Consider the following 26,880-nt stretch of genomic DNA (forward strand, 5'->3'; position numbering starts at 1 on the left):
GATGGCTGTGCGGACAGAGGGGCCCAGAGGCAGAGACCGGCTTGCTGCATACAGACTCGCTCTGAGTGAATGGAATTTTAGGGACTGACCTGATTCTTATGGAGCTATTAAGTCCCTTTAATGAGATGATAACTTGGCTAAGATCATACAGTTAACAAGTGCGCCCACAGTCTCCATGCATAACTACTGCTCTGCACTCCTCTCTCTCTTATTTCCATGTTGTCAGAAATGTTTTAAAATCACTTGGAAGTGTTATTTCTCACAGCAAACAAGAGTTATAGCGTCCTAACTTTCTAAAAGACAATCCAGACGGTCTGGACCATAAATGAGCAGTAGGACTAGGACCTGGTTGCTCTCTAGCGTGCTCACGGTTGGCGAGGCAATACATCCCTGTTGTTCCTTAGTTACCTGGTGATGCCATCACTAATCTCAACAGATGTGGGGGCCTGGGGTAGTGGCCACTTGAATGAGGAAATAGAAGGATGACTGTGAACAGAGCAAGTGGCTGTGTGATATTCCTTTCCCCCAGGACAAAGGTTCTCATTATTTTCATCCTGATCCAGCAACAATTTAACTAGATTGGCTGAACCTACAGCAAGCTGGAGAGGGAAATAATTTAAATTCCAGGGCCTTTCCTAACAATAATATCTAACACTGAGCATTTACCAGGTTCTACTCTGGATAAGAATATCCTTACTCATCTAGAAGATATGAAAACTGAATTTTGTGATCTGCTCACTCATAACATGAACACGTGGAAGAGACAAGATTTGAACCCAAGCCTCTATGACTGCAAGCACTTGCCCTTATGAGCCATGCTTCCTTCTTCCCCTAATGCTGTGGAGGACGGGCACATTCAGGTCATGCTGAGCCCTGGAAATGAGTTGGTTCAGCTTTGGATGTGTGCTGCCCTGAATCAATCCAAAAGCTGATTTATGGTGGTGACTCATAGTCCTTTAGACCCAGCATAACATATTTTTAAGAACCCATATTTTAGTATGTATGCAGGAATAAGTGAAAAGCTGCATGAGTCAGGAATGATAATGAAAATGAAGTTAATAATAGCTAACAACTATTGATCTCTCTGTATGCCAAGGATTCTGTTAGGTATATTAAATGCATAACCTCATTTAAATAGGAAGGAAAATCAACTGGTATTTGAGAGTATGCCAAACTTGAGCCATTATCCGATCATCACTTCCTTCTTGGATTTAAAATAGTAAATGATATCATTTCACGCAATGTTTGTTTTTGCTTAAGATTCTCATATGAGGCAATCATACCTGAATTGTGCAATGCATTTGGCAATATTCGTATAAAGAAAACTTGCAACAAATTGGATATGCATATGCATATATGCATACTATAAAACATTCAGCCTTTCTGTTTGAGTGTTTGGTCATATTCTCATTGAATAACAACTCTAGCAAGATTGTGAAGCAGGTGAAAAAGTTGTCTATGGAAATCTAGTAAAATGCATGGCACGTGGACTTTGAAATCAGACTGAAGTCCCAGTTCCAGCTATGTTACTTGGCAAATTCCCAAACTCTTCTGAGCTTCCTTGAATTTCAAATGGAGATAATATCTGTCTCAAAGACTTGTTACAGTATTAGACAAACACACACAAAACAACAAGCAGAGATTTTAGCTCAAGTTAGGGTCTCAACAGAAGTAATTAACTCCTACTCCTCTGTCTACACTTTGGATTCTACTTGCTGAACTTAATGGTGTTAACTGACTTCTCCTTTCTTTAAGCTCTATTCTGTGCCCCATTTTATAGTTCTTTTATTTCCTGATTATCTTGGTTTATGTCATATATTTATTCAAAAGTTTTTATGTACTATGTACATAGTTTCTGGGAAACCATCAAGGATACAGTGGTGAGCTAAACCAAACTTTGAATCACCTAGTGAGAGGGCCAGGCATTCATCATACAAGTGGGAGGATAGTTATGAACAGAGATAAATGCTATGAAGGAAAAGAACACATTTCTAAGCTGAAGAGGAAGGGAAGTGAAGGTAAGTACAGACCTGAAAGAGAAGTGAGAGTATGTATAGCAGGTGGTGATGGGTGTGGTGATGATAGTGGTGGCAGTGTTCATGGAGGTATTGGTGTTGGTGATGGTGTTGGTGGAGGTGTTCATGGAGGTGGTGGAGATGGGTGTGGTGCTGGTGATGGCGGTGATGGTGTTGGAGGTGTTCATTGTGGTGATGGTGTTAGTGGAGGCGTTCATGGTGGTGGTGGTGATGGTGATTGTGTTGGTGGAGGTGTTCATGGTGGTGGTGGTGTTTTCGTGGTGGTGGTGGTGATGGAGGTGGTGGTAGTGGTGGAGGTGATGGAGGTGGTGGTGGTGGTATTGATGGAGGTGGTGGTGATGGTGGTGGAGATGGTGGTGATTGTGGTGGTGGTGATTGTGTCAGTGGAGGTGTTTATGATGGTGGTGGTGGTGATGGTGTTGGTGGAGGTGTTCATGGTGGTGATGGTGATGGTGATTGTGTTGGTGGAGGTGTTCATGGAGGTGGTGGAGATGGTGTTGATGGTGCTGATGGTGTTGGAGGTGTTCATTGTGGTGTTGGTAGTGGTGATGGTGTTGGTGGAGGTGTTCATGGTGGTGGTGGTGATGGTGGTGGTGGAGGTGGTGGTGGTGATGGTGGTGGAGGTGGTGGTGGTGTTCATGGAGGTGGTGGAGGTGGTGTTGGTGGTGGTGATGGTGTTGGTGAAGGTGGTGGTGGTGGTCACGACGATGGTGGAGGGGACAGTGGTAGAGGATGGCATTCATGATAGAGGGAACAATACATGCAGAGGATCTGCGATGGGTGGAAACTCTTTGTGTTGGAACACCTGAAAGGCTCCTGTGGCTGGCACACATGTGGTGATGGGGAGTTGCAGAGACCAACAGTTTAAGCAGAAGCTACACCATAGACCCTCTGGGGCCTTATAGGTCATGTTAAGTGTTTGGATCCTAATCCTAAGACCAATTTGGAAGCCACAGAATTTAAAACATGGGATAGGGTGAAATGATCAGATTTAGATGGTAAAAAGCACACTCAAGATTTCAATTGTCCAGAAACAGTAGCTGCTAGCTGCCAGTAACTACTGAACACTTGGAACGTTGCTGGTCTTAGTTGAGGTATCTGGTGGCCATGCTGTAAATAAAAATACACACAGGATTTCAAAGATTTAACATGGAAAAAAGAATTCAAACTATCTTATTTATTTTATTATATTGATTACATACTGAAATAATAATGTTTTGGGTAAATAAAAATAATTAAAACCAACTTTACTTGTTTCTGGCTAACTTTTATAAATGTAGCTACCAGGAAAAAAAAAATAGCCTATTAGCTTCCCTTTGTGTCTCCCGTTACATCTGTGTCAGATGGGGCTGCTGTCGATGCAGCGTGAGGAGGGGGCTGGCCACCGAGCAGGCCAAGTAGATGAGATGGGTCAGAAGCTGTTCTTGTAGCCCCGACGAGAGGGGAAGGCATCTTGAACTGGGATGGTGGCAGTAGGCAAGAGCTGGCTGGGTTCGGGGTGAAGTCAGCAGCCCGCAGTGCTGAAGCAGATGTGTCTGGGTGGATGTGGTGTAGCATGTTGAAATAAAGCACACTCAGAGAGGACTGGCCTTGGCAAGAGATATCATGAGCCCAGATTTGGACATGCAGAATGGACATGCTCTGAGGCAGTCAAGGGGACCAGTTTCCTGCCTACGTCTGGGATGAGATATCTGGGCAGGAGACTTAAATTTGAAAGGTATTGGCACAGAGGCGGCATAAATGAGATTCCTTAAGAAGGAAGTGGCCAGTGAGGAGTGGTCTAGGAACCTAGACTTGGGAACCAGAGTAGGGAAGTATTGGTTTGAAAAGGAGGGTGAAAAGGAACACTGAGTATGTGGGGTCATGGAAGCAAAGGGAGAGAGAGAGACGCCTGAGGAAGGAAGACGTGGTCAGCATGCCACCAGCAATGGCGGGTTAGGCAGCATGAGGAATAAAAGATATTTGGGACTTAGTGCCGTGGTAGTCATTGATGACCTTGGTAAGTGCTGTTTGTAGTGATGGGGTGGGGGTACAATGGAGACTGGACTAGAGGGGAGGAAATAGAGACAGTAAATATAAAGAGCTCTTTTCAGAAGTTGGATTATGAAGGGGGAGAGAGGGAAAGAGAGAAGCTTGAGGGAGATGAGAAGTTTTTGTTGTTTGTTTTTTGATACAAAGAAGGCAGAGACCTGAGCACACGTAAATATTGGTTGGAGTGATCTGGTTGAGATGGAGTGGTGGAAAGGATGGGAGAGAGAGGGGACGGTAAGCAGTGCACGGTTACTGAGGACACAGGAGGGGCAGTGGCCCCGCGGACAAGGCGGCGGGCTGGCCGTCTAGGAGGAAGGCCCGCTCTTCCAGCACAGAGGAGGAGGGGTGTGGCAAGAAGTTAGGAAGTGGGAAGTGGAAGGGATTTCTTTGGGTGGCTTTAATTTTTCTCTGAGAAGTAAGAGGTAAAGTCATCCCCAAGAGGTTATGAGGGGGCAGAAACTGCTGGTGGCGGGAACAGTGTGGAGTAATCCTCAGATATGAATGTGGAGAGTGCAGAAGATGAATGAGTTGGCTAGAGAAATGGGATGAAATCCCTGGTCTCCTTGAAGAAGGCGGGAAGTAAGGCACTTCGAGGTTGAGGTTGTGTCACAAAGGAGAAACAGAAACATAAGGGAAAGAGATTGTAGTGGCTCTAGAATTTTCTATTTTGTAGAGCTTTAAAAGTGGTGATTTGATTCAGGGACAGGAGGGCTTGAAGCTTTCTGTGTAGTATTTTATATTAAATTATAGTGAGGAAACACCAGTTGTTCATATGGAAGGTCAGGGAAGGCCTGCCGAGATTGGGGAGGAGGTACAGCCTTCTCTTTCAACCCCTTGTTTGGCAGCCCCACTGTCAAGGCAGTCTGTGGTGTTGGCAAGGGTGTTAAGAGGATTCTGAAGCACGAATGGCTGTGTACGGTCTGAACTTCCTGCAGCCTTCTGCTGGGCCCCCTGCACCCCCTGAGCAGCTGGCATGCTTGTACAGAATATCTGGTGGTCACAAGTAGGCTGAGATTTTTTTCCCTATAAAAGGGGGGTTAGGATTCTTCTCTATGTGAACCAGAAATTTTTGAGCCATACAATGCCAAAGGAATGGGAAACCCAGGGTTTGCTGACCATTCCACCTGTGAGCCTCAGCTTGCACCAAATGTTTGATCGCATCTACACCAGAGAGAGAAGGAAGGAGATGACCAGTGGATTGTGAAAAGAAGAGGGATCACTGGGCTCTGAGCAAGATGCAGGAGGTTGGAGTCAATCATTTTGAGGTTGGGCAACTAGGTAATGACCACATCCAGGAAGTAAATAACTGAGCTATGCAGAGGTGGTCTCTGGTAGGAGGAGGTCAAGAAACTGAAAGGCTGGAGTGACAGATGGGTCACCTTTGTAAACAGTGAAGCCATCTGGGCTCCTGGAAGATGGTGAGAAGAAGTCTATGAACAGGTGCCAACGTCTTCAACAAGTGAGGAGAAGGGACTGGGTGATGAGCAGGTGGTGACAGACATGAGGGCAGAGGTCAAATTGTGTGACGTGAGCCCAGAGCCTCAGAGGAACTGGTTGTCTTACAAAAGACTGTGGAAGTAACAGTTGGTGACTCGCACTTATCAGGAAGTGGGGTTCCTGGATCTGATGATGCCCTTTGTAGAAAACCATGAAAAAACATGTAACAGTATATTTAATCCTGCCATAAAAAACCGGGATTTAGCACAAATCACCTCTTAGTAAATCTAATTGGGCTGGAACTGTTACACAGTAATAATGTATGCATGGTTGGATCTGTACCAGTGACGAAGCTCAAAGAAGCCATGGTGGGCGGAAGGGCAGAAGGACCCTGGCAGCCGCGCGCAGGAGCCGTCGGGCGACGCGGTCATGGCTGACTCAGGCTGGAGGAAGCAACGGCGACAAGCAGCAGAAAGAGGAAGAGCTGCTCTCAACATGGGGAGGAAGGACATGGTACATTTTTTCTTTAGTGACTCAAAAGTTTATTTTCTCAATGTTAGCTTTTTAATGTCCTCATTTTTTTTTGTCTGCAAATGAGATAATTCAGAAATTTTCTTTGGCTTTATGATTTAATATCTCAACTGCAAAATGTATAAAGTTAAAAGCTTTGTCCTTCTATAAGGTTTTAGGTTAAACTAATTAGCTGTTTATAAATCTCCCAAAATGAACACCACTTAAAAGGGACTTTGGCTTGTCTTTGTCCTATTTGCAAACTTAGCTAATTAAACCTTAAAATACTTTTAAGCTGCATTTATAAGTATACTTGATATCCTCTTTATGTGTCTCAGTTCTTTGTGTCCTGAGTGTCTTTACGTGTCCTGAGTTCTTACATAACTCTTATGTAAATAATATACTTATAAACATGAGCTTTAAGCTCTCTTAAATGTTTCAATATTTAACAAATGTTTCAATATGTTCCTACAAATGGAAAAATGTCAACTTAAAATCATAAGTATAAATGAAATATACATTATATATATATACACATATATATATTTTTTGACGTATACATACATGATCTACAATATTATGTTTCAGGTGTACAAGACAGTGTTCAACATTTATATACATTACACAATGGTCATCACAATAAGTCTAGTTACCATCTGTGACCTTAAAAGGTTAATACAATATTATTGACTATATTCCCCACGTTGTTCATTACATCCCCAGGACTAATTTATTTCACAGCTGGAAGTTTGTACTTCTTGTTCCCCTTCACCCATTTCATGCCCTCCATCCCTGCAACCACTTGCCCCTCTGGAAACCACCAATCTGTTCTCTGTATCTACCAGTCTTGGTTTTGTTTGTTTTGTTTTTTGGATTCCACACATATGAAATCATATGTTTGTCTTTCTTTGTATGACTTGTTTCACTTAGCATAATATCCTCAATTCCAAGTTATCCATACATGCTGTTTCAAATGGCAAGATTTCATTGTTTTTTATGGCTAATAGTCCAGTGTGTGTGTGTGTGTGTAGACACACACACATATATATACCACATTTTCTTTATCCCTTCATCTATTGAGGGACACTTGAGTTGTTTCCATATTTTGGGATAGATACCATGTAATGGAATTGCTGGATCATATGGTATTTCTACTTTTAATTCTTTGAGGAATTTCTTTTCCATACTGTTTTCAATAGTGGCTGCACCAGTTTACATTCCTGCCAACAGTGCGTGAGGGGTTCCTTTTCTTCAAATCCTCACTAACACTTGTTATTTCTTGTCTTTTTTGATAAAAACCATTCTATCAGGTATAAGGTGATGTCTCATTGTGGTTATGATTTCCATTTTCCTGATGATTAGTGATGTTGAGCATCTTTTCATGTGCCTATTATCCATCTGTATGTTTTCTTCGGAAAAATGTCTATTCAGAGCCTCTGCCAATTTTTTTTATCATGTTTGTTTTGTTATTGAGTTGTATGAGTTCTTTATATATTTTGGATAGTAACCTCTCATTGGATATAGGATATATGATTTACAAATATCTTCTCCCCTTCAGTAGGTTGCCCTTTCATTTTGTTTCCTTCACTGTGCATAAGCTTTTTGTTGGATATAGTCTCATTTATTTATTTTTGCTTTTGCTTCCCTCGCCTTTGGAGTCAGATCCAAGAGAACATCACTAAGACTGATACCAGGTGGCTTACCTCCTATGTTTTCTTCTAGGAGTTTTATAGCTTCAGCTCTTAAATTTAAGTCCTTAATCCCTTTTGAATTAATTTTTGCATATGGTGTAAGATAGTGATCCAGTTTCATTCTTTTTATAAGTGGTTGTCCAGTCATCTTAATACCATTTATTGAAGGGACTGTCCTTCCCTCATTGTATAGTCTTGCCTCCTTTGATGTAAATTAATTGACCATATATGTATAGATTTATTTCTGGGCTACCTATTCTGTCTCATTACTACCTATGTATCTGTTTTTATGCCAGTACAATATTGTTTGGATTACTATAGCTTTGTAGTATGGTTTGAAATCAGAGAGTGTGATACCTCCGACTTTATTCTTACTGAAGATTGTTTTGGCTATTCAAGGTGTTTTGTGGTTCCATACAAATTTTAGAATGATTTGCTCTAGTTCTGTGGAAAATGTAATTGAACTTGGACAGGAATTGCACTGAATCTGTAGATTGCTCTGGGCAGTATGGGCATTTTAATAATATTAATTCTTTCTATCCATGAGCTTGGAATATTTTTCCATTTATTTGTGTCATCTTCAATTTCTTTCATTACTGTTTTACAGTTTTCAGTGTACAGGTCTTTCACCTCCTTGGTTAAATTTATTCTTAGGTATTTTACCTTTTTTATGTGATTGTAAATGGGATTATTTTCTTGATTTCTTTTTCTGATAGTTTGTTGTTAGTGTGTGGAAATACAATAAATTTCTGCATATTAATTTTGTATCCTGTAACTTTACTGAATTCATTTATGAGTTCTAATAGATTTTGGTGGGGTCATCAGGGTTTTCTATATATAGAATCATGTCATCTGCAAATAGTGACAATTTTACTTCTTCCCTACCAGTTTGGATGCCTTTTTCCCCCTTATCTTGTGTTACTATCATGGCTAAGACTCCCAGTATTATTTGAATAAAAGTGGTGAGGGTGTGCATCCTCAATCTTGTTCCTGATCCTAGGGGAAGAGTTTTCAGCCTTTCACTATTGAGTATGATATTAGCTGTGGGTTTGTTATATATAGCCTTTATTATAGTGAGGTGTATTGCCTCTATACTCACTTTGTTGGGGTTTTTTATCATAAATGAATGTTGAATTATATTAAATGCTTTTTCTGCATCTATTGAGGTGATAATATAATTTTATCTTTCATTTTGTTAATGTGGTGTATCACATTGATTGATTTGCAAATGTTGAACCATCCTTGAATCCCTGGTAAAAAATTGTACTTGATCATGGTGTATGATCCTTTTGATGTATTGTTTTTGCTAATATTTTGTTGAGGATTCTGCATCTATATAAATCAGAGATATTGGTTTATACTTCTCTTTTTTTGTGGTGTCTTGGTTTTGGTATTAGGGTAATGTTGGCTTTATGCAATGAGTTTGACAGCTTTCCCTCCTCTTTAATTTTTTGGGCATTTTTTGATTGCTGCTTTGATTTATTTAATGGCCCAGTATCTCTCCTTCAAATCTGAATGATAATTTTGCTGGGTAGAGTATTTTTGGTTGGAAGTGCCTTTAGGCACTGTGGATATATCATGCCATTCCTTTCTGGCTTGTTAAATTTCTGCTGAGAAATCTGATAGCCTTAATTGGTTTTCCTGTATTGTTTTTGTCTTGCTTCTTATAAGATTCTCTCTTCGTCCTTAACTTTTGACAATTTTAATTATAATGTGTCTTGGTGTGGATCTCTTTGGTATCTTTTTTGGAACTCTCTGGGATTCCTGGACCTGGCTGTCAGTTTCTTTCCCTAGGTTAGGAAGGATTTTAGCCATTATTTTTTCAAATTAGTTTTCTGCCCCTTTCTTCTCCTTATGGGATCCCACAATGCAAATGTTAGTCTACTCGATGTTATTTTAGAGGTCCCTTATCTTCATTTCTTAAGTTTTTTTTCCTTTTGCTACTTTGCCTGAGTGAGCGCCACTGCTTTATCTTCCAGCTTATCGATGTGCTCTTGTACTTCATCCAGTCTGCTGTTAACTCCTCTAGTGTGTTTTTCAGATAAGTTACTGTATTTACAGCTCTATGACTTCTGTTTGGTACTTTCTTATGTTTTCTGTCTCTCTGTTGAGGTTCTCACTGTTTTCATCCACTCTTTCCCCAAGTTTGGTGACCATCTTTATGACCATTACACTGAATTCTTTATCAGATAGATTACTGATCTCTGTATCCAGGGCTCTTTGGAACATTCTTCTCAGTTTCCTTATTTTGCTTGACTCTCTGTGTTTGCCTGTATGTATTAAGCAAAACATCTACCTCTCTCAGTCTTGAAGGGGTGGCCTTGTGTAGGTGATGGTCTTTGTTGTTCAAACTTGCCCTAGCTTTTTGTTGTCTTTCAAACTTTTGTGATTATTTAAACTGCTGGATTTATTCTTGATATGCCCCCAGCATTGAGGGTGTGCAAAGACCTGTTATTAATTAAAGTATGCAACTATGTACAGTCCTATGGGGAAAATCATATTCCCTGCTGGCCTCCAGACTGGAAGATCTGGAGGTATCTTCTAGATAGTAATTGCAAAAATTTGGGCTCCAAAAGGTGTAAGCTCCTTGCTGGGAAGTCTGGTCCAGCTTTAGTGAGGCCAAGGGGGTGCACAAAGGTGGTATCTCCCTGCCGATGCTCCCTGGGAGTGCTTCCTTAGCTTTTGTGGGTGGCGGGGGAAGCCTGAAGCCTGCTCCTGAGGCTGAAGCTCCAGGCTAAGTAAATAGGCCTTCTTCACAAGAAGACAGGTTGTTTCAGTCTGTATAGTGTTCTGTGGTGGTGGCCTGTCAAGAACTGTCTTTCTGATTGTTACAGTCCCATGGAACTCCTGAATACCAGCTCTCAGGGCCAGCCAATCAAGGGGTGTCCCTTGTATGGATTGGGCATGTCTGCTGGCTTTAGCAAGGCAACTGGCAAGTATAGGAGGCAAGGCATGCTCTCTGGATTTGGAAAGGCAGCAGGAAACTGTTTTGACTGTGCGTGCCTGTGGCTTCAGCAGTGCAGGAGGAGAATGCCTTGTGTGTGTACCTGCGTTGGTTTTAGGCTGGGGGTGGGAGAATGCCACCCCCTGAGCTTGCACTCACCAGCCCCAGCCAGGGCTTGGGGGGTAATGTCTGAACAGCCTGTATTCACAGACTCTAGCTAGGCAGCAGGAGAGCTCTGTGACTGCTGGCACTTCTCCGCTCCAGCCGGGTAGTGGGGGAACGGCTGCAACCACCTGTCTTCTCCAGCCTCAGCAAATGCCATGACCAACGGCGTGCCCCTGCCTGTCCCACAAGGTGGCGGGAGGCTGTGCTAGCAGGCTGTGGAGAGGGCAACAAGAGCACCTGCCCATGCTTCTGTCTCCAGGGAGCATCTCGGCTGTCTCCCATCCCTCCAGCCTATGCCCCCGGATCACCAAATGAATGTCCCTCATATGTAGTCTAGACACTTTTCAAACTGCCTTTTCTCCCCTGTGTCTCAGGCCAAGGGAGGCCACACACATGTGCTTGAAGAGGGGAATCTCAGTTTCCTGTAGTGTGCTGGGATTCCCGGACATCAACTCTGTTGGTTTTCCAAGCCAGATGTTATGGGGTCTCCTCTCTCCAGTGCAGATCCCAGGGGCTGGGGTGCCTTAGGTGGGGCACTAGCCCCTCACTCCTCAGAAGTGCCTGTCCAGTGCATCAATGTACTGGGAGTGGGGTTTTTGAGAGACGTGTCACTGCCTCTCCTACCTATCATGATGTGGTCCTTTCATCCTTTGTTGGAAGTAGTTCATCTAGTTGCAGATATGTTTTCAGAGGAAATGATCCATCTGTAGTTGCAGATTTGGTGTGTCCATGGTGGGGAGGAGAGTTTAGGAACTTCTTCTACTGACATCCTGGACCCCCTCTTGCAGCACAAAGTATACATTTTAAATTGGAATTACAAGTCTGACCTTGATTGTAATAAGCCCAAATCATTTAAATATGACAAGTCTTTAAAAACCAAGTACAGTCACAGATCCCTTAACATGGAATAATAAATACTCATTATAAGTAAATCTTCCAGAGATTGTATCCAGAAATTTTTTAGGCCAAGTATGACTATCCATACTTTTGCCAAGAGGACAACAACCTCCAGGCTTTGAAAGACGCTCGCACCCAAATAAGAAACCATCACATCATCATACATTATTAGGGGAATTCCTTCTTAGCTGGCTGGTGACACTGGCCAGGAAGCTGACAGTATTCTTGGCTGTGATTCTTACTGCTGCACACTGAACCCTTGTTATACTTTATAACAGCACTGACCCTGAAGTCAGGGGTCACATGGCTCACAGCCCTGGGTTTGAGTGATATCATGACCTCATCTTTTCCGTCCACCTGGAAGTCAGCAATCCGCACCCAGACTGCCACGCCACGTAGTTGGATTTACATGATTTACTCTTAAGATATTTCAATATATTTTCCAAGAATCTCCAAAGGACTTAGAATTTGATAAAAATTTGCCTTTTCATACTTTTCCTGCCTGACAAGGCCATATAAGCCTTATAGATTTGAAAATAATACATTGTTCACTCATGGTTTTGTCTAACTATATGATTGGAAATCATGCTTTATACTTCTTCATCCCATCTTTAAATGAGGTCAGTTGTATGACAAGGATAGGAAGTTAGGGCAAGGAGCCACTGGTCAGATTTCTCTCCTTTTCAGTCCTGCTGTATGTCTGCAATGGTCATTTTTGTATTTATACTCCATCCCTTCAGACCTAACCAATGTTCTGAAAAGACATGTCAATTCACCACTCAATAATTGCTGGTTGATTAGTGCTTACTATGTTCTAGGGACTGGGGATACTTCACTGCAAAAAGAAGAACAAAATAAATGAAGAACAAAATCCATGTCTTCATGAAATTTACATCCAGCCACATTCAGCAGATGAGCGTAAATTTGGAAGTTCCTTTTCTATCATCTAATAGGATTCTTGCAACAAATGAAAATTACTTACCTGTCTTTGAGAGTCTTGTATATTTGGACTTACCCTCTAACAACTTACCTCCTGTATCAGCCTCACCGTTTGGACTGTTGCTTCTGGGATAGTTCATCATAGAACCTGAAGAAAAATCTCTCTCGCTTTTTTCCCATTTTCCCAAATTTTAGATTCCTGAATTATTTACAAATTCTCTAAGTTAAAAAAAAACAGGATTTTTATGGACTTTCTGTTCTGAATTAAGATTGATGCTTCTAATTGTCAGAAGTATGTACCGAGAAATCTAAAATCAATGTAGAAGGTCAGTCACTTGGGCCAACATTTGAAACAATTTTATTTTGAGAGGTTTTGGTTGACCTTTCTTTTCTTTCTCATAGGCAGTATTAAATACTATTCTTCAAAAATGACAGACATTATTGAAATCTGTTCAGAGTAGAAAAATCGTGAATAGACATTCGTGTACAAAGATCTATAAAATAGTGCAAGGATCATAGACTTTCACTGAGTGATTTTTGATAGATGTGTTTAACATTACAAACTGCTTCATGTGAAAAAGAGTGTTTTTTGATAACTTCATTTAGAATTTTAGTCACTCAAAAATATAAATACATACCATGAGAGTGACTCTTTCCCAAATACCTTTTCGTATTCTGTCCTCATTTTTTTAACCTTTCTTTTTGTAAAGGCTGTTTTGTAGGGAGTTGTGCGTCTTCCATCAAAATGGAAAGAAGACTGACTTAGGAGGCTTGGAGTCTATCCTGAGCTTTGCCACCTAGTTGTGAACATGGGACTCAAGGCAAGTTCTCTGACCACTTGAATTGAATGTATTATAATATCAGAACTATTTATTTCATGTGTTATTGTCAAATTCAAATGACAAGATGTACTTGAAAAGTGCTTTGAAAATGTTAAGAACTGGAAAAATATAAGGACTGTGCCTGAGTAGAATGTGCTCATAGCTCTGCTGAGAGTTTAGTGAAATCTCCCCTGTATTTGGATAACACTGGTAATAATTTGTGGATGAATAAGTGATTTTTACCTGACTTTTCCAGAATATTCTAATTGACTTTTGGATTACAAAGCAATAACAGTAGCTGATGTAGGCAGTTCAACCAGAGAAGATGTATGTACAGAAAGAACAGAGGGTTTTAGTTTCAGGGGAGTAAATTGAAAAGAAATTTTCTCAGAAATCTTAAGAAATCACCAAAAAGAGAGGTGGAGATTTTGAAGTAAGAAGAAAGTGTTTTCAGGTGGCTGGAGAGTCTGGGTACCAGGGAGAGAGAGGAGTACCCAAAGTCAGTGAACTGTATGGCCAAGTGGACACCACATGCTCTGATTGACATCCATGCCGATTTATTAAGTTACCCCAATACCCAAACCATTAATGAGGAATAGGGAACTGGAATATGGTGAGAGAACGAGCCCTGGCTTTAGGGTAAAATTCTGGTTTCAAATCTCAGTTCTGCCACTTAAAATTTGCATGATGTTTCTCCTATGTGGAAGAGCAAGAATGTTTCCTCAGCCTCCAATCTCAGTTTGTGAAGATCACATGAGAATTATGAATATAAAATGTACTTTATGAATATGAAGACAATTAAAAAAATTAAAAGGTAGCTTGCTTCCCTTAGAAACATTCCTCAGTAGTTTCTACACCAAGGAAGAAAGCCAATCTTAAGACTGTCAATTACTTTGAGAAGCAGGATGGACTAGGGCAAAGGAAGGATTTGGGTTCAAAATCTTCTATGCCAGTCGCTCCCCCACATCGTTTCTTGGGAAGAGTGGGGATGGGACTAGGTGCTAGGGACAGTCAGAGCACCCCCAGGGACTGCCCCAGGACTGGGGGGGAATCTGGGGCTGTCCCATCTGCTCCTTAGGCAAACCTTGCTGCGCTGGTCTGGATAGTGACTGGTGAGCTATTTGGGTGCAGGAATGCACAGCGTTGCGTGGGGAAGTGGCCTGTGCAAATGTATTGGCTGGGGAATCCGGTGGAAGACGGGGCGGGGAGAAAACAAGAAGCACGATCGGCGCCTGGATTCGGGCTCGCAGGAATGGAAAAGGAGTGGAGCTTAAAGACGGCGTGTTTCAGGGTAATGGCAGGCTTTGGACGCCCGCCGGGCGTGCGCACCGGGGCGGGCGGCGGCTCCCCGCGGGGCGCGCGCTGCGGAACGAGCGGGGACGGCGGGCGGCGCGCACTCTGCTTCCCGCTCTGCGCCGGGGGCCGGGGCCGTTCGCGCCGCGTCGGGCCGGAGCGCCCTGCGCGGGCGTCCTCGCCGGGCGGGGCGGGGGCAGCCGAGGCCCCGGGACGCTGCCGGAGGCGGGCGGACGCGGACAGGCCCCGCGGCGGCCCCAGGGACGGCGCCCTGCACCTGCGCCCGCAGCGCGGCCACGCGGCTCAGGTAGGGCCTCCCGCCGGGGGCGCGTCTGCGACCGCCTGCCTACCGCTGCCCCCAAACCTGCAAACGCCGGGTTTCGGTTCCGAAGTGAGAAAGTCAGGGCTCGGGACCTGCCGGGACTGCCGGTGCCTGACCCCGAGCCTGGGTTGACAGGATACTAGGAACTCTGCGCCGGAGGCGGGTTTCACGTCCCCTCCGCGTCCCTTGTCTCGGATTAGCACATCATCAGAGCGTTTAAGCGACGTGAGTTCTTTAAACAAGAATGCTCCGAAATTCCCCTGAAACTTCTTCAACTTTCAAAAACTGTTAACTTGTGTTTAGAACTTGGATGCAAGCCAGGATGGTGTTTTTTTTCCCTGTTTAAAAAAAAAAAAATTGGGGGTTGACAGAGAGAGAAATTGTTGCCAGGGTAAACAACTAAGCTGAAATGATCCTAATTTTGCAGGCCTTGTCTGCACTCCTACTGCTACTGCACTGCTTCTATTCGTGCACTGCTATCAAAAAGCAACCGGTAGGTAGAGTGGCCTGAATTGAAAGTTAGGGGAAAAAAAAAGGAAATGACAAACATCAAGGCTATTTGAAAGTGACTTATTCACCAATATTTTGAGCTGCTTTCTGTTCTAAAAAAAGAACATTTGCATCTTTAAACTTTCCATAAGGGACTCATTATTTCATGAGCGAAAATTGCTGGAAGTTGACAGTAAAGTTTGGAAGCTATCAGTTAATTTTCTGCATTATTTGATTTGAGAATTTGGCTGTGTTGGTTAAATGTCTTGTTTTGATTTTAGTGATTTAACGTGATTTATTCTATGTGGTATCTTGGGTAGGATCTCATAAAGATGTTCTAATAAATATGAAGTGTATTGACTCCTTCCAAATAGCTGACTTGCTTGTCAAATTTACAGGTTTCCACCCCCCCCAACAAAATCATTTAAAATTTACATTACTTTTCTCCAGACTGAAAAGCCATGTCTGAGAGTATTCGAGTGCTGTCTTCTTTCCTGCATATTATTACATTAAAAAGGTTCAATTGTTGCTTCTTGCTGCCCACTTTTACCAGCACGATTTTTGATATTGCTGAAGAACATATGGTTTGGGGGGTACTTTCTCTCAGTGAGTCTGTGGATGAAAATTCTTTTTTAGTTTTTGGATATCTGAAAATGTCTATGTCACCTTTCTCTTGAGTGATAATTGAAATGAGGGTAGATGTCTAGATGGACAGGTATGATTTCTCAATCCTTTGAGGATACTATTCCATTGTCTTTGGGCCAGGTGAGGAATTTTAATTATTACTATTATTTTTTTTTGGTTCGGGATTCAATGTGCATTTATTATTTGAGAACTTACGTTCTTCTTCAATTTTGAAAAATTCTTAGTATTGTTTCTTTTACTATTTCGATCCTCAGCAGTGTATGTGGATGACTTGGAGTTTTGATTTTTTATGGGAGATTTCTAGTAGGATGGTTTCCAGCCAGGTTGAGACCCTGGGTCAGAGGGCAGAGATTTTTTAGGTCCCTGTTCACAAAAGGTAGGGTCTTTTCCCTGCATATGGCCTTATGGTTAGTCCACTTTCAGTGCTCTACCACGCATTGGGCCACGGGCCCCTTCTCCACTCCTTCACCCAAGTATCAGAGCCCCAGCCCAAAGTGGGCAGCTGGTTGTGGTTTCACTGTGGGCTGAGGGGTTTCAGCTTCCTCTCTGTTCTGGGTCACGTGTCCTCAGCATAACTTGCCTCTAATGCCAGGCTTACTTCTCAGACTGCCATCCTTTCCTGGGTCTTTGGACACACCACTCTGTCATTTTCTGAATTCTTTAAGCAGACAATTTTTATACTTTGTTCAGACCCCCAGCCTTTATCAGATGACCCCACTCCATCTAGCTTGGGCCTGTGCGTCTCCCTTCCTCAGGGTCTTCCACTGAGGAGTTCTCTGCTCTGTGCTCTAAGTATTAAAGAAGTGGGAGGAAAGAGGAGTCACTCAGATCTTAAGTGTCTAGTAACTATAGTTTTAGCATCATCCATAATTATTTTTTGTTGAAAACTCAACATGCAATAGCTACCATATAATATTTGTATGAAATAGCCCAAGGTCTCTGTTCTTACAAATTTTACATTTTAAAGAGGAAAGGCTAGGGGAAAACAAAAAGATGTATTTGACCTTAAATCTTAGCCAAAAGGCTAGTATAGATTGCTTAAGATTTGTGCTGTTTATTGCAAAATGGAAAAGATCAAATACATTTGGTTGCCCAGTACAGTTAAGAGGATTTTTTTTCAACAACTGATTAAGCAGAAAGACAATGGGATAAATACAGCACCAAACAGTAATATCCATCTCTTCTTAACCCTGTTGATTTTAGAGGTGGGTACAATACTATAGTTTTGACAGGTAAGTGTTACTGTTTGCTGTTTCTATTCTTATTATCTTGCTTCCTTTAGTACCTGTTTATTTAATTGTGTACCAGACATTGTATTTGAAAAACTGTAGACAAAAATTTGAGGCTTGGGATGATGATGTCTAGAGAAAATTTTCCTTTGCTTCTGCAGGTACTTTTCAGCACTAGCATCCCAGAAATCATCTTAACCCATTTTCGGATAGCAAGACTGCTGAGCTACCCAGATGTATCAAACCTGGGCTGTGACCTATGTGAGAACCTGTTTTCCTCTAGTTCAGCCTTACCTATTACATTATGACTGCCCCACCTTAACCTTTAACCCCTGTCCTTTAAGGCCTGTCAGAAGTGCTATGCAGCCTCTTAAGACTATGCTAACTGTGTTCAGCGTGATAAAAGACAAAATTGAAAATCAGAGAATTGGAAACTATAAAAAAATGACATAGCAGATGTAGAAAAGAATCAAGTAGAAATTTTACAGATGAAAATGGCAGTAATCAAAACATTTAAAAACAATGGATGAATTTAACAGTAAACTAAATACAGCTGAAGAAAAAATAATAAACTAGAAAATAAATCAGAAGAAAATGTCTAGACTGCAACTTGAAGAGACAAAAGTATGGAAAGAACAGAAGAGACATGGAGGATACAGTTAAATTAGTGCTTAATTGAAAATATGATCTTAAATGGATATATTAGAAATGAAGAATGGCTGGAAATTAATGAGAAAACATCTACCTCAAGAAATTAGAGTAAGAACAATAAAACAAATCTAGAGAAAGCAGAAGGAAGGAAAGAGTAATATAAGAATAGAAATTAATGAAATAGAAAAGAAATAGAGGATCTATAAAGTGAAATGTTGGATTTTTGAAAATGTTAGTAAAAATGAGAAACCACTGGCAAGATACTCAAGAAAAGAAGCAGGTACAAATAACCCATCTCAGGAATAAACTATGGTTTCTTGCTATAGGGTCTGCTGACATTAAAATATAAGAGGGTATTATAAATAAGTGTGTCAATAAACTTGAAAATTTAAAAGAAAATGCCAAATTTCCTGAAAAACATAACTTACCAAAATGGACAGAAGAGAAGGAAAATGTGTTAAATATATTTGATGTATTTCACAAAAACAAAATAGATAGGCAAATAATAACAACAAAAATTGCAGGTTTACAAAGAGGCATTGGTGAATTAATGAAGGAAATGAAAGGAAATGTATAGGACAATTCTTCTGAATGTGATAACAAAGATTCAAAATAAAAATATTAGTAAGTAAAAATCCAACAACATCTAAAAAGGGTACTACACCCAGACTAATTTGGGTTTATTCTAAAAATGTAAGATTGTCTTAACACTGAAATTAATTAATGTAACCCCCAGTATTTAGTAATAGAGTAAAGGAAGAAATTCATGTTATTATTTCAATAGATACAGGAAGAAAAAAAAAGGATCTGATACAATTCAACACTCAGTAATCAAGAAAATGAAATAAAGGTGAAAGGATCAGAAAAATAAATAAAGCCATTATTATATCTGAGAGACCTGATTGTGTACATAAAAAATAAAAGGAATCTACAAATTGTGGAATTAGTTTAACAGAGTTGCTCAGTCCATGGTAAATATATGAAATGTCATTGAATTTATACATATATAAGTACATAGTATGATTTTCAAGGCTTTTAAAGTATTGAACACCTAGGAATAAATTCGACAAAATATGCTCAAGACCTCTGTGTAGAAAAACATAAGATATTATTGTGATAAACAAGATCTGAATAAGTAGAAAGCTATGTTATGCTCATGGATTGGATGATTCAATACTGTAATAATGTCAGTAATTTCCAAATTGATCTACAGATTCATGGCATTGCAACAAAAATAAACAAGTTTTGCTTTTTGAAGCTGATAACAGATTTTGCAGTTTATAAGAATATGCAAAGGCCAAAACTCACTTGAGGAGGAAAAAGGAAGCACTTGCTCCACTGGATATTAAGATATGTTATATATTCATTCATAGTTTCATAGTGTTCAGATGTCCAGGATACAATCCAAAATTACCTGGCATATGGGAACCAGGAAATCTCAACTCACAGGGAAAAATAATCAATAGATGTCACGCAGAAATGACACAGAAGTTGGAATGATCAGAAGAAGACATTAAAGCAACTATTACAAATGTATCATAAGAATGAACACTCTTGAGTGAATGAAGAGATAACTCTCAGTGCAGAAATAGAAATAGAAAGAACCAAATGGAAATATTAGAACTGAAAAATTCAGTAACCAAAATTTTTAAAATTATGACATTATTTCTGTATTCATTTCCTACTGCTGCTATAACAAGTTACTACAAATATAGTAGCTTAAAACAAAATAAATGTAGTGTCTTACAAAAAAAAGATATATATATTCAATATAGTGTGTTATTGATACAAGGATAAACAACTAGGCATTGGATCAGAATAGCACTGAGACAGACTCACCCCTATGAGGACATGTGACTATTGGCAAAGGTAATATTGTTGATTGTTTCCCCAAAATGATATTTTAAAAAATGGTGCTGAATCAATTGACTTTCCATACTGGAAAAATAAGTGACTCCAGTCTGCTACCCCAAATATTAATCCCAGGTAGATTATAGCCTAAATGTAAAAGGTGAAGCAATAAAGGTTTTAGAAAATAATACAGAGAATATCTTCATGATAATGTAGGGAAGATTTTTTTAAAAACAGGCCACAGAAATCTTTAATAAAAAACAAGATAGAACATTTAAGAACGTCTCTTCATTAAAAGACTCCACTGAGGAAGTGAAAAGGCAAACCACAGAGTGGAAGAAGATATGTCTTTGTAACATATAAATCTTTCCTTTCCAGAGTATATAAAGAGCCCCTACAATTTAATAATTATCATAATAATTATGGTAATGACAACCCAATAGAAAACAATGGGCCCAAAATTGAAACAGTAACAGTACAAGTGGGGATTTCCAAATGATCATACACAGAGGTGTTCAGATTCATCATAAGTCTAGGAAATGAAATTCAAACTACAATGAGATACCACTATTTACTTGCCAGAATAGCAGAAATTAAAAAGACTGGCAGTGCGAAGAGCCAGCAACATGATGGAGCGACTCCAACTCTCCAGTATTGTGCGGATGGGAATGAGGTTATGGTTTATCCGAACTAGGAAAACTGTGATCCTCTGGGAGGAAAATCAGAAATGTCTTCATCTGTTGACAGAGAAAGAGGTGAAGAGAGATTTTTAGATGAGAAATGAAAATCCAGAGTAAGTATGAGTGGTATGACCCCACTTACCTGAAAAAGAGGAAGGGATGCAAAGCAGTTGCCTAGGTGTGGCCCTGGAAGATTTGGCTGCAAGAGCAATTCCATTCCCAAATGAAGTAGGTATTAACATTATTTATGTTTTAATTCTCTGAGCCTATAAATTGTACAGGCTAGGTTTATGATCTCTTAGAGTCTGTGAATGTGGGAAATTAGTTTTACCATAAAAAGTTTTGTCATTGGGATTAAATTAAAAAAAAATTTTTTTTTTTTGTAGAGTTAATGCAGTGAGCAAATACAAAGGAGTGCAGATGCAAGGAATGAAAGAGCTGAATAGAGCTGAAGAAGGATATAAGGCCTAGAAGGTGGGCAGAGAGAAAGTGTGGACTCATGGCTGAAAGGAAACTAGCAGTTGTGGAGACTGTGCGGCTTTCTTTCCCCCACATTCACCTGAACAGCCCGTCCGGATGTAGCGCTGCTTTCCACACTGCTCTGCAGGAAGAAAAGGCTCTGATGGTCTGATTGACTGTCCCTCAGCCCTGCAAACCATCTTGCTCTGCCTGAGCTTCCCAGCATCCTTTCTGCCTGCTAATCGTAGGTATCAGACAGGCTTGAGGACCACGGGGCCCTTTTCTTTTAGTCCAAGAGCATGCTGCTTCTGGAGCTGCATTCACTGAGTGGTTGCGCATGGGAGCTGTGGCCTGGCTCTGTGACATCTCTAAGTCATAGAGGGCATCCAGGCAGGGAGGAGGGACGCTTAGGTAAAAAGTCTGAAGTGCCAGAATAGGCAATGGTAAATCCATCCGGTTAAGCCTAGCCCATTTCTTAAACTGCTTACTTGGTCTTTCCTCCACCCTTTCCTTCCCTCCTCCCTTCAATCCATGTGTATGGAGCTCTGCTCTGTGTTCCCAGATGGTATTGTGCTTTTAGGTAATTGCACAGTGGCAGTCTACCTGCGTGAGTGTTGCTGATGTGTCCGGGAATTCATTTTTTACCTCCATTCAGACTTTCCATTGGCGTCTCCGATATTTCCTGGTAGCTCTGTGTGTGTGTGTGTTGTGTTACACCTTACAGAAACATTCCTCAAGAACTGGAATTATGACATGCTGTCAAACACAATCACTCATTTGAACCTCTTTTATTTGCAGGTTGAATCACTGGACAATGTCCCGTGCTTTGTGGATGCTGTGGGTCTTGGGGACCATCATCAGCCTCTCCAGGGAAGGGGCCCTTGATCAGGCCTCTTCTCTGTCTTGTGACATCACTGGTGTCTGCGACGGCAGCTCCAGATCTCTGAACTCCATCCCCTCAGGGCTCACAGCAGCTGTGAAAAGCCTTGACTTGTCCAACAACAAGATCACCCATGTCAGCAGGAGTGACCTTCATGGGTGTGTGAACCTCAAGGCTCTGAAGTTGGGGTCCAATGGAATTAGCACAATAGAAGAAGATTCTTTTTTTTCCCTGGGAAGTCTTGAACATTTGGACTTATCCTATAATCAGTTATCTAATTTATTCTCCTCCTGGTTCAGGCCCCTTTCTTCCTTGAAATTCTTAAACTTGCTGGGAAATCCCTATAAAACACTCGGAGAAACATCTCTGTTTTCCCATCTCACAAATCTGCGAATCCTGAAAGCAGGAAATATTTACACCTTTGCTGAGATTCGGGAAAGGGATTTTTCTGGGCTAACTTTTCTCGAGGAACTTGAGATTGATGCTTCACATCTCAAGAAGTATGAGCCCAAGAGTTTGAAGTCAATTCAGAACATCAGTCATCTGATCCTTCGTATGAAACAGCCTGTTCTACTGCCGGAGATTTTTGTAGATATTTTAAGTTCCTTGGAATATTTAGAACTAAGAGACACTCATTTGAACACTTTCCGTTTTTCAGAAGTATCCATCAACGACACCAATAGTTTGATTAAAAAGCTTACATTTACAAATGTGGAAATCACTGATGAAAGTTTTAATGAAGTCGTGAAAATACTGAATTATGTTTCTAGATCATTAGAAGTAGAGTTTAATGACTGTACTCTTAACGGAATTGGTGATTTCGATATATCTATTATGGACAAAGCTAAACAGCTGGGTAACATAGAGACATTAACAATACGGAGGTTGCGTATTCCATACTTCTACTCATTTTATGATCTGAGTAGTATATATTCACTCACGGGAAGAGTTAAAAGAATCACAATAGAAAACAGTAAGGTTTTTCTGGTTCCTTGTTCACTTTCACAACATTTAAAATCCTTAGAATATTTGGATCTCAGTGGCAATTTAATGGTTGAGGAATACTTGGGAAACTCAGCCTGTGAGCATGCCTGGCCCTTCCTACAAACCTTAATTTTAAGGCAAAATCATTTGAAATCGTTAGAAAAAACTGCAGAAACTTTGCTTACTCTGAAAAACTTGACTAACCTTGATATCAGTAAGAATGGTTTTCATCCTATGCCTGAAACTTGTCAGTGGCCAGCAAAACTGAAATACTTGAACTTATCCAGTGCAAGAATAGACCATTTAACTCACTGTGTTCCCCAGACACTGGAAACTTTAGATATTAGCAATAACAATCTCAATTCATTTTCTTTGATTTTGCCACAACTCAAAGAACTTTATATTTCAAGAAACAAGTTGAAGACTTTACCAGATGCCTCTTTCTTACCCATGTTACTAGTCATGAATATCAACAGAAATACAATAAATACTTTTTCTAAGGAGCAACTTGATTCTTTTAAAAAACTGAAGACTTTGGAAGCTGGAGGCAACAATTTCATTTGCTCCTGTGAATTCCTGTCTTTCACTCAGGAGCAGGACTCACTGAGCCAGATGCTGATTGACTGGCCAGAAAACTACCGGTGTGACTCTCCGTCCTACGTGCGGGGCCAGCGTGTTCAGGACACTCGCCTCTCGGTCTCTGAGTGCCACAGGGTGGCTCTGGTGTCTGCTGTGTGCTGTGTCCTCTTCCTGTTGATCCTGCTCACCGGGGTTCTGTGCCACCATTTCCATGGACTGTGGTACATGAAGATGATGTGGGCCTGGCTGCAGGCCAAAAGGAAGCCCAAGAAAGCTCCGCACCGGGACATCTGTTACGACGCCTTTGTGTCTTACAGTGAACGGGATTCCTACTGGGTGGAGAACCTCATGGTCCAGGAGCTGGAACACTTCGACCCTCCCTTTAAGCTGTGCCTTCATAAGCGGGACTTTATTCCTGGCAAATGGATTATTGACAATATCATTGACTCCATCGAAAAGAGCCACAAATCTATCTTTGTGCTCTCTGAGAACTTTGTGAAGAGTGAGTGGTGCAAGTACGAACTGGACTTCTCCCATTTTCGTCTCTTCGATGAGAACAACGATGCTGCCATCCTCATTCTGCTGGAGCCCATCGAGAAGAAGGCCATTCCCCAGCGTTTCTGCAAGCTGCGCAAGATAATGAACACCAAGACCTACCTGGAGTGGCCCACGGATGAAGTGCAGCAGCAAGGGTTTTGGTTGAATTTGAGAGCTGCGATAAAATCCTAGCTTCCTTTGTTAATGTCCAGTCTTGGTCTGGTGGTGGTGTTTATATCACTAATTGTAACCAAGTCCCCTCTGACACAATTTTATGCAAACCACATGAATGTTCTGTCATTTGAAAACTAGCTTACTAAAATGACTGAAACTGTTCAAATTTTATCTATAGTGCTGTTATAAAAACTGTTACCAGGGTGAAAAAAAATGGTTTTTGTTTTTTCTTTATTCTATGAGATCAACCTGATCTAAGTCTGTTATTGCTCTCTGAATTGTGTGTAACAGTTGGCTAAGTTCATTAGGAAATGGCTCAAACAGATCTCAGATGAATGCGTCAGTCCGCTCTCCGTGAGGAGACTCACCCTCACCCCAGAGGGCATGCTCCGGCCCGCACCCCTGCGTGCGCTCTGGGTGGCGGCGCTCTGGGTGGCAGCGCTCAAGGCCACAAGGCACGATGCTGGGGCCACTCAGCCAAACCTGTTGCTGTTCCTAGAAAAAAGTGGCATGTGTCCCCAGGAAACTTTACAGGACACAAAATACCTGGAGGCTGTAATTACGTGTGAACTGTGTCTCTTTTTCTGAGTATTGGATAGGTTTCTCCAGCCATAGTTACTTGAGAGAGGGTACATAAGCCAAGATACACTAAATTATGTTTGTCCATGAAAATGAAACTAATGAAGTAAATAAAATACTCAGTTTAGAAGAATTTGAAAGAAGCCCCTTCTGATCTTCCATCAGCCTTTACCTGTAATGTGAAGTCCTAATTAATGTCTAATTACTCTGGCTCTTAGTCCCTGTCTGCCTGTGTCATGTTGCTTTTTTTCTTTTTTTGAAAAATTGTTTTTGGCTCTAAAACAGCCTTCCATTTTTTTCTTCTGAAAATATATAAAAGAACATGTGAGCTAAATAGGTTTTTAAATAAGTATATACCTAGAGGTTCTTCATAATGACTCAAGAATATTTGATAATTTAAAAGATACTACTTCTATATGTTAATGTTTATAACCTAGACTTAATAATACATTACATTTCATGCAATTAATACAGTACCTTCAACAGCTGGGAGCTATTTACTGATTCAGTGCAACTTCCTCCCTAATCTGGGAACCACATGGGACAGGAAATGAAACTGGCTAGAATTGGGTTTGTGTGGTTCATCTGGCTCTAGGTTAGTAGGCATGTATCTTTGGGCAGTCACTTCACTTGATACCAAATATTTTCCTGTCCTTAAAAGAGGGATAATAGTATTTACACCATAGGTCATGATGTAGGACTAATGTACAGTAGTGTAAGTAAACCGCTGAGGACACTCCCTGTTTCCCTTCCCTCCGGAGGGGCGGGGTGGGCGCGAGGACCAAGCCTATGAGAATGGGAACCGTGAGGTGCTTACCCAGGGTGGCAGGGATGCCTGGTGTAGACATTAGCTATGACTTTTTTACCAAGAAGTGATTCATCATCTTATATATGGTGGCTTGTAAATACATACTTTTCTGTCATGGTACTAGCCAGGATATAAAGGACCCTGTTGCTGGCAGAAAAATATCCCAAAGAAATAAGTTCAGTAAGTGCCTTGGGGACTCATGCAGTGTTTCTTCTCTTATACAGATGCCTGGGAGGGTGTTATGGAGGGAACAGAAGGCAGTCTAAGAAAGGAAATGGACACGTTCAGAGAAGGAAACTTGAGCTTTCACAGACACCAAACACCATAATAGACTATTTTGGTTTACTTCTCTATTTCCTACATGAGACACGGTGTTAATTATCATGAAAACCAGACAAATTTGACATGGACTTTGTGTGTAGATTTAACTTCAGTAATTTAAACAGCAATAAAAATAACTTCACATTTGACAGATTTAAAGGAGCATTTAAAAATAATCTTTGTTTTTCTTGCAAATGATGAATATGTTCACCGTAGAAATTTTGGAAAAGAGATGAGCACATATAAGAGAAAACAGCTCTAATTCCTTTACCTTGGGATAACCACTGATAACTGTAAAGTGTATAATTCTCCATAATTTCCTCAAGTATGTATACATACTACTCCATAAAATTGGGGTTAGAATTTAAATATCCAAGCTGTATGAAGAAAAGAGCATCTTAATTTTCTTCTGAGATTGTTCGGTGATTTACATTTTGAAACTCCAAGGGTCGTGCAGAATTCCGTGCAATTACACACTGGTTTACTTGCTCTGAGTTCTAAAGGGTTCTAAAACTACCTCATGCGGCTCTGTCCGTAAAAGATAAGTGGCAAATATATCAGAGATCAATTTAAGGGTCCCTTTTTTTAAAATTAATTAAGGTATCATTGATATACAGTCTTATGAATGTTTTACATGAGCAACATCGTGGTTACTACATTCACCCATATTATCAAGCCCCCCCCAATACCCCATTGCAGCCACTGTAAGATGCTATAGAGTCGCTTCTTGTCTTCTCTGTGCTGTACTGCCCTCCCCGAGCCCCCGCTACATTATGTGTGCTGATCATAACACACGTTGATCCCCTCCTCCCTCCTCCCCATCTGCCCTCCCCCACCCCCTTTCCCTTTGTTAACCACTAGTCTAAGGGCCCCTTCTTTTACAGAAGAAAAACTGATTTTTAGTTAATGCTTCTTCCTACTGTGAGGA

At 40.9% G+C, this 26,880-nt stretch overlaps 1 protein-coding gene across 12 annotated transcripts; it reads left to right on the forward strand.

The window, feature by feature from the left end:
* The first annotated feature begins 14,618 nt into the window (after positions 1-14,618).
* TLR2 (toll like receptor 2) lies at positions 14,619-25,215 on the forward strand. Of its 12 annotated transcripts, none has more exons than XM_036887847.2 (4): positions 14,849-15,071; positions 17,611-17,710; positions 21,029-21,334; positions 21,889-25,214. In XM_036887847.2, exon 4 carries the CDS (start codon positions 21,905-21,907, stop codon positions 24,260-24,262), a length of 2,358 nt encoding a protein of 785 aa, XP_036743742.1. In that variant the 5' UTR covers positions 14,849-15,071; positions 17,611-17,710; positions 21,029-21,334; positions 21,889-21,904; the 3' UTR covers positions 24,263-25,214. The 12 variants fall into 12 exon arrangements, with proteins under 12 accessions (XP_036743740.1, XP_036743743.1, XP_036743747.1 ...); XM_036887849.2 differs by having other exon boundaries at positions 21,029-21,105; XM_036887845.2 differs by lacking the exons at positions 14,849-15,071; positions 17,611-17,710 and adding an exon at positions 14,619-14,762.
* Positions 25,216-26,880: the final 1,665 nt, after the last annotated feature.

The sequence above is a fragment of the Manis pentadactyla genome, chromosome 1, assembly GCF_030020395.1.
Source record: "Manis pentadactyla isolate mManPen7 chromosome 1, mManPen7.hap1, whole genome shotgun sequence".
In the NCBI taxonomy this organism is placed as follows: Eukaryota; Metazoa; Chordata; class Mammalia; order Pholidota; family Manidae; genus Manis; species Manis pentadactyla.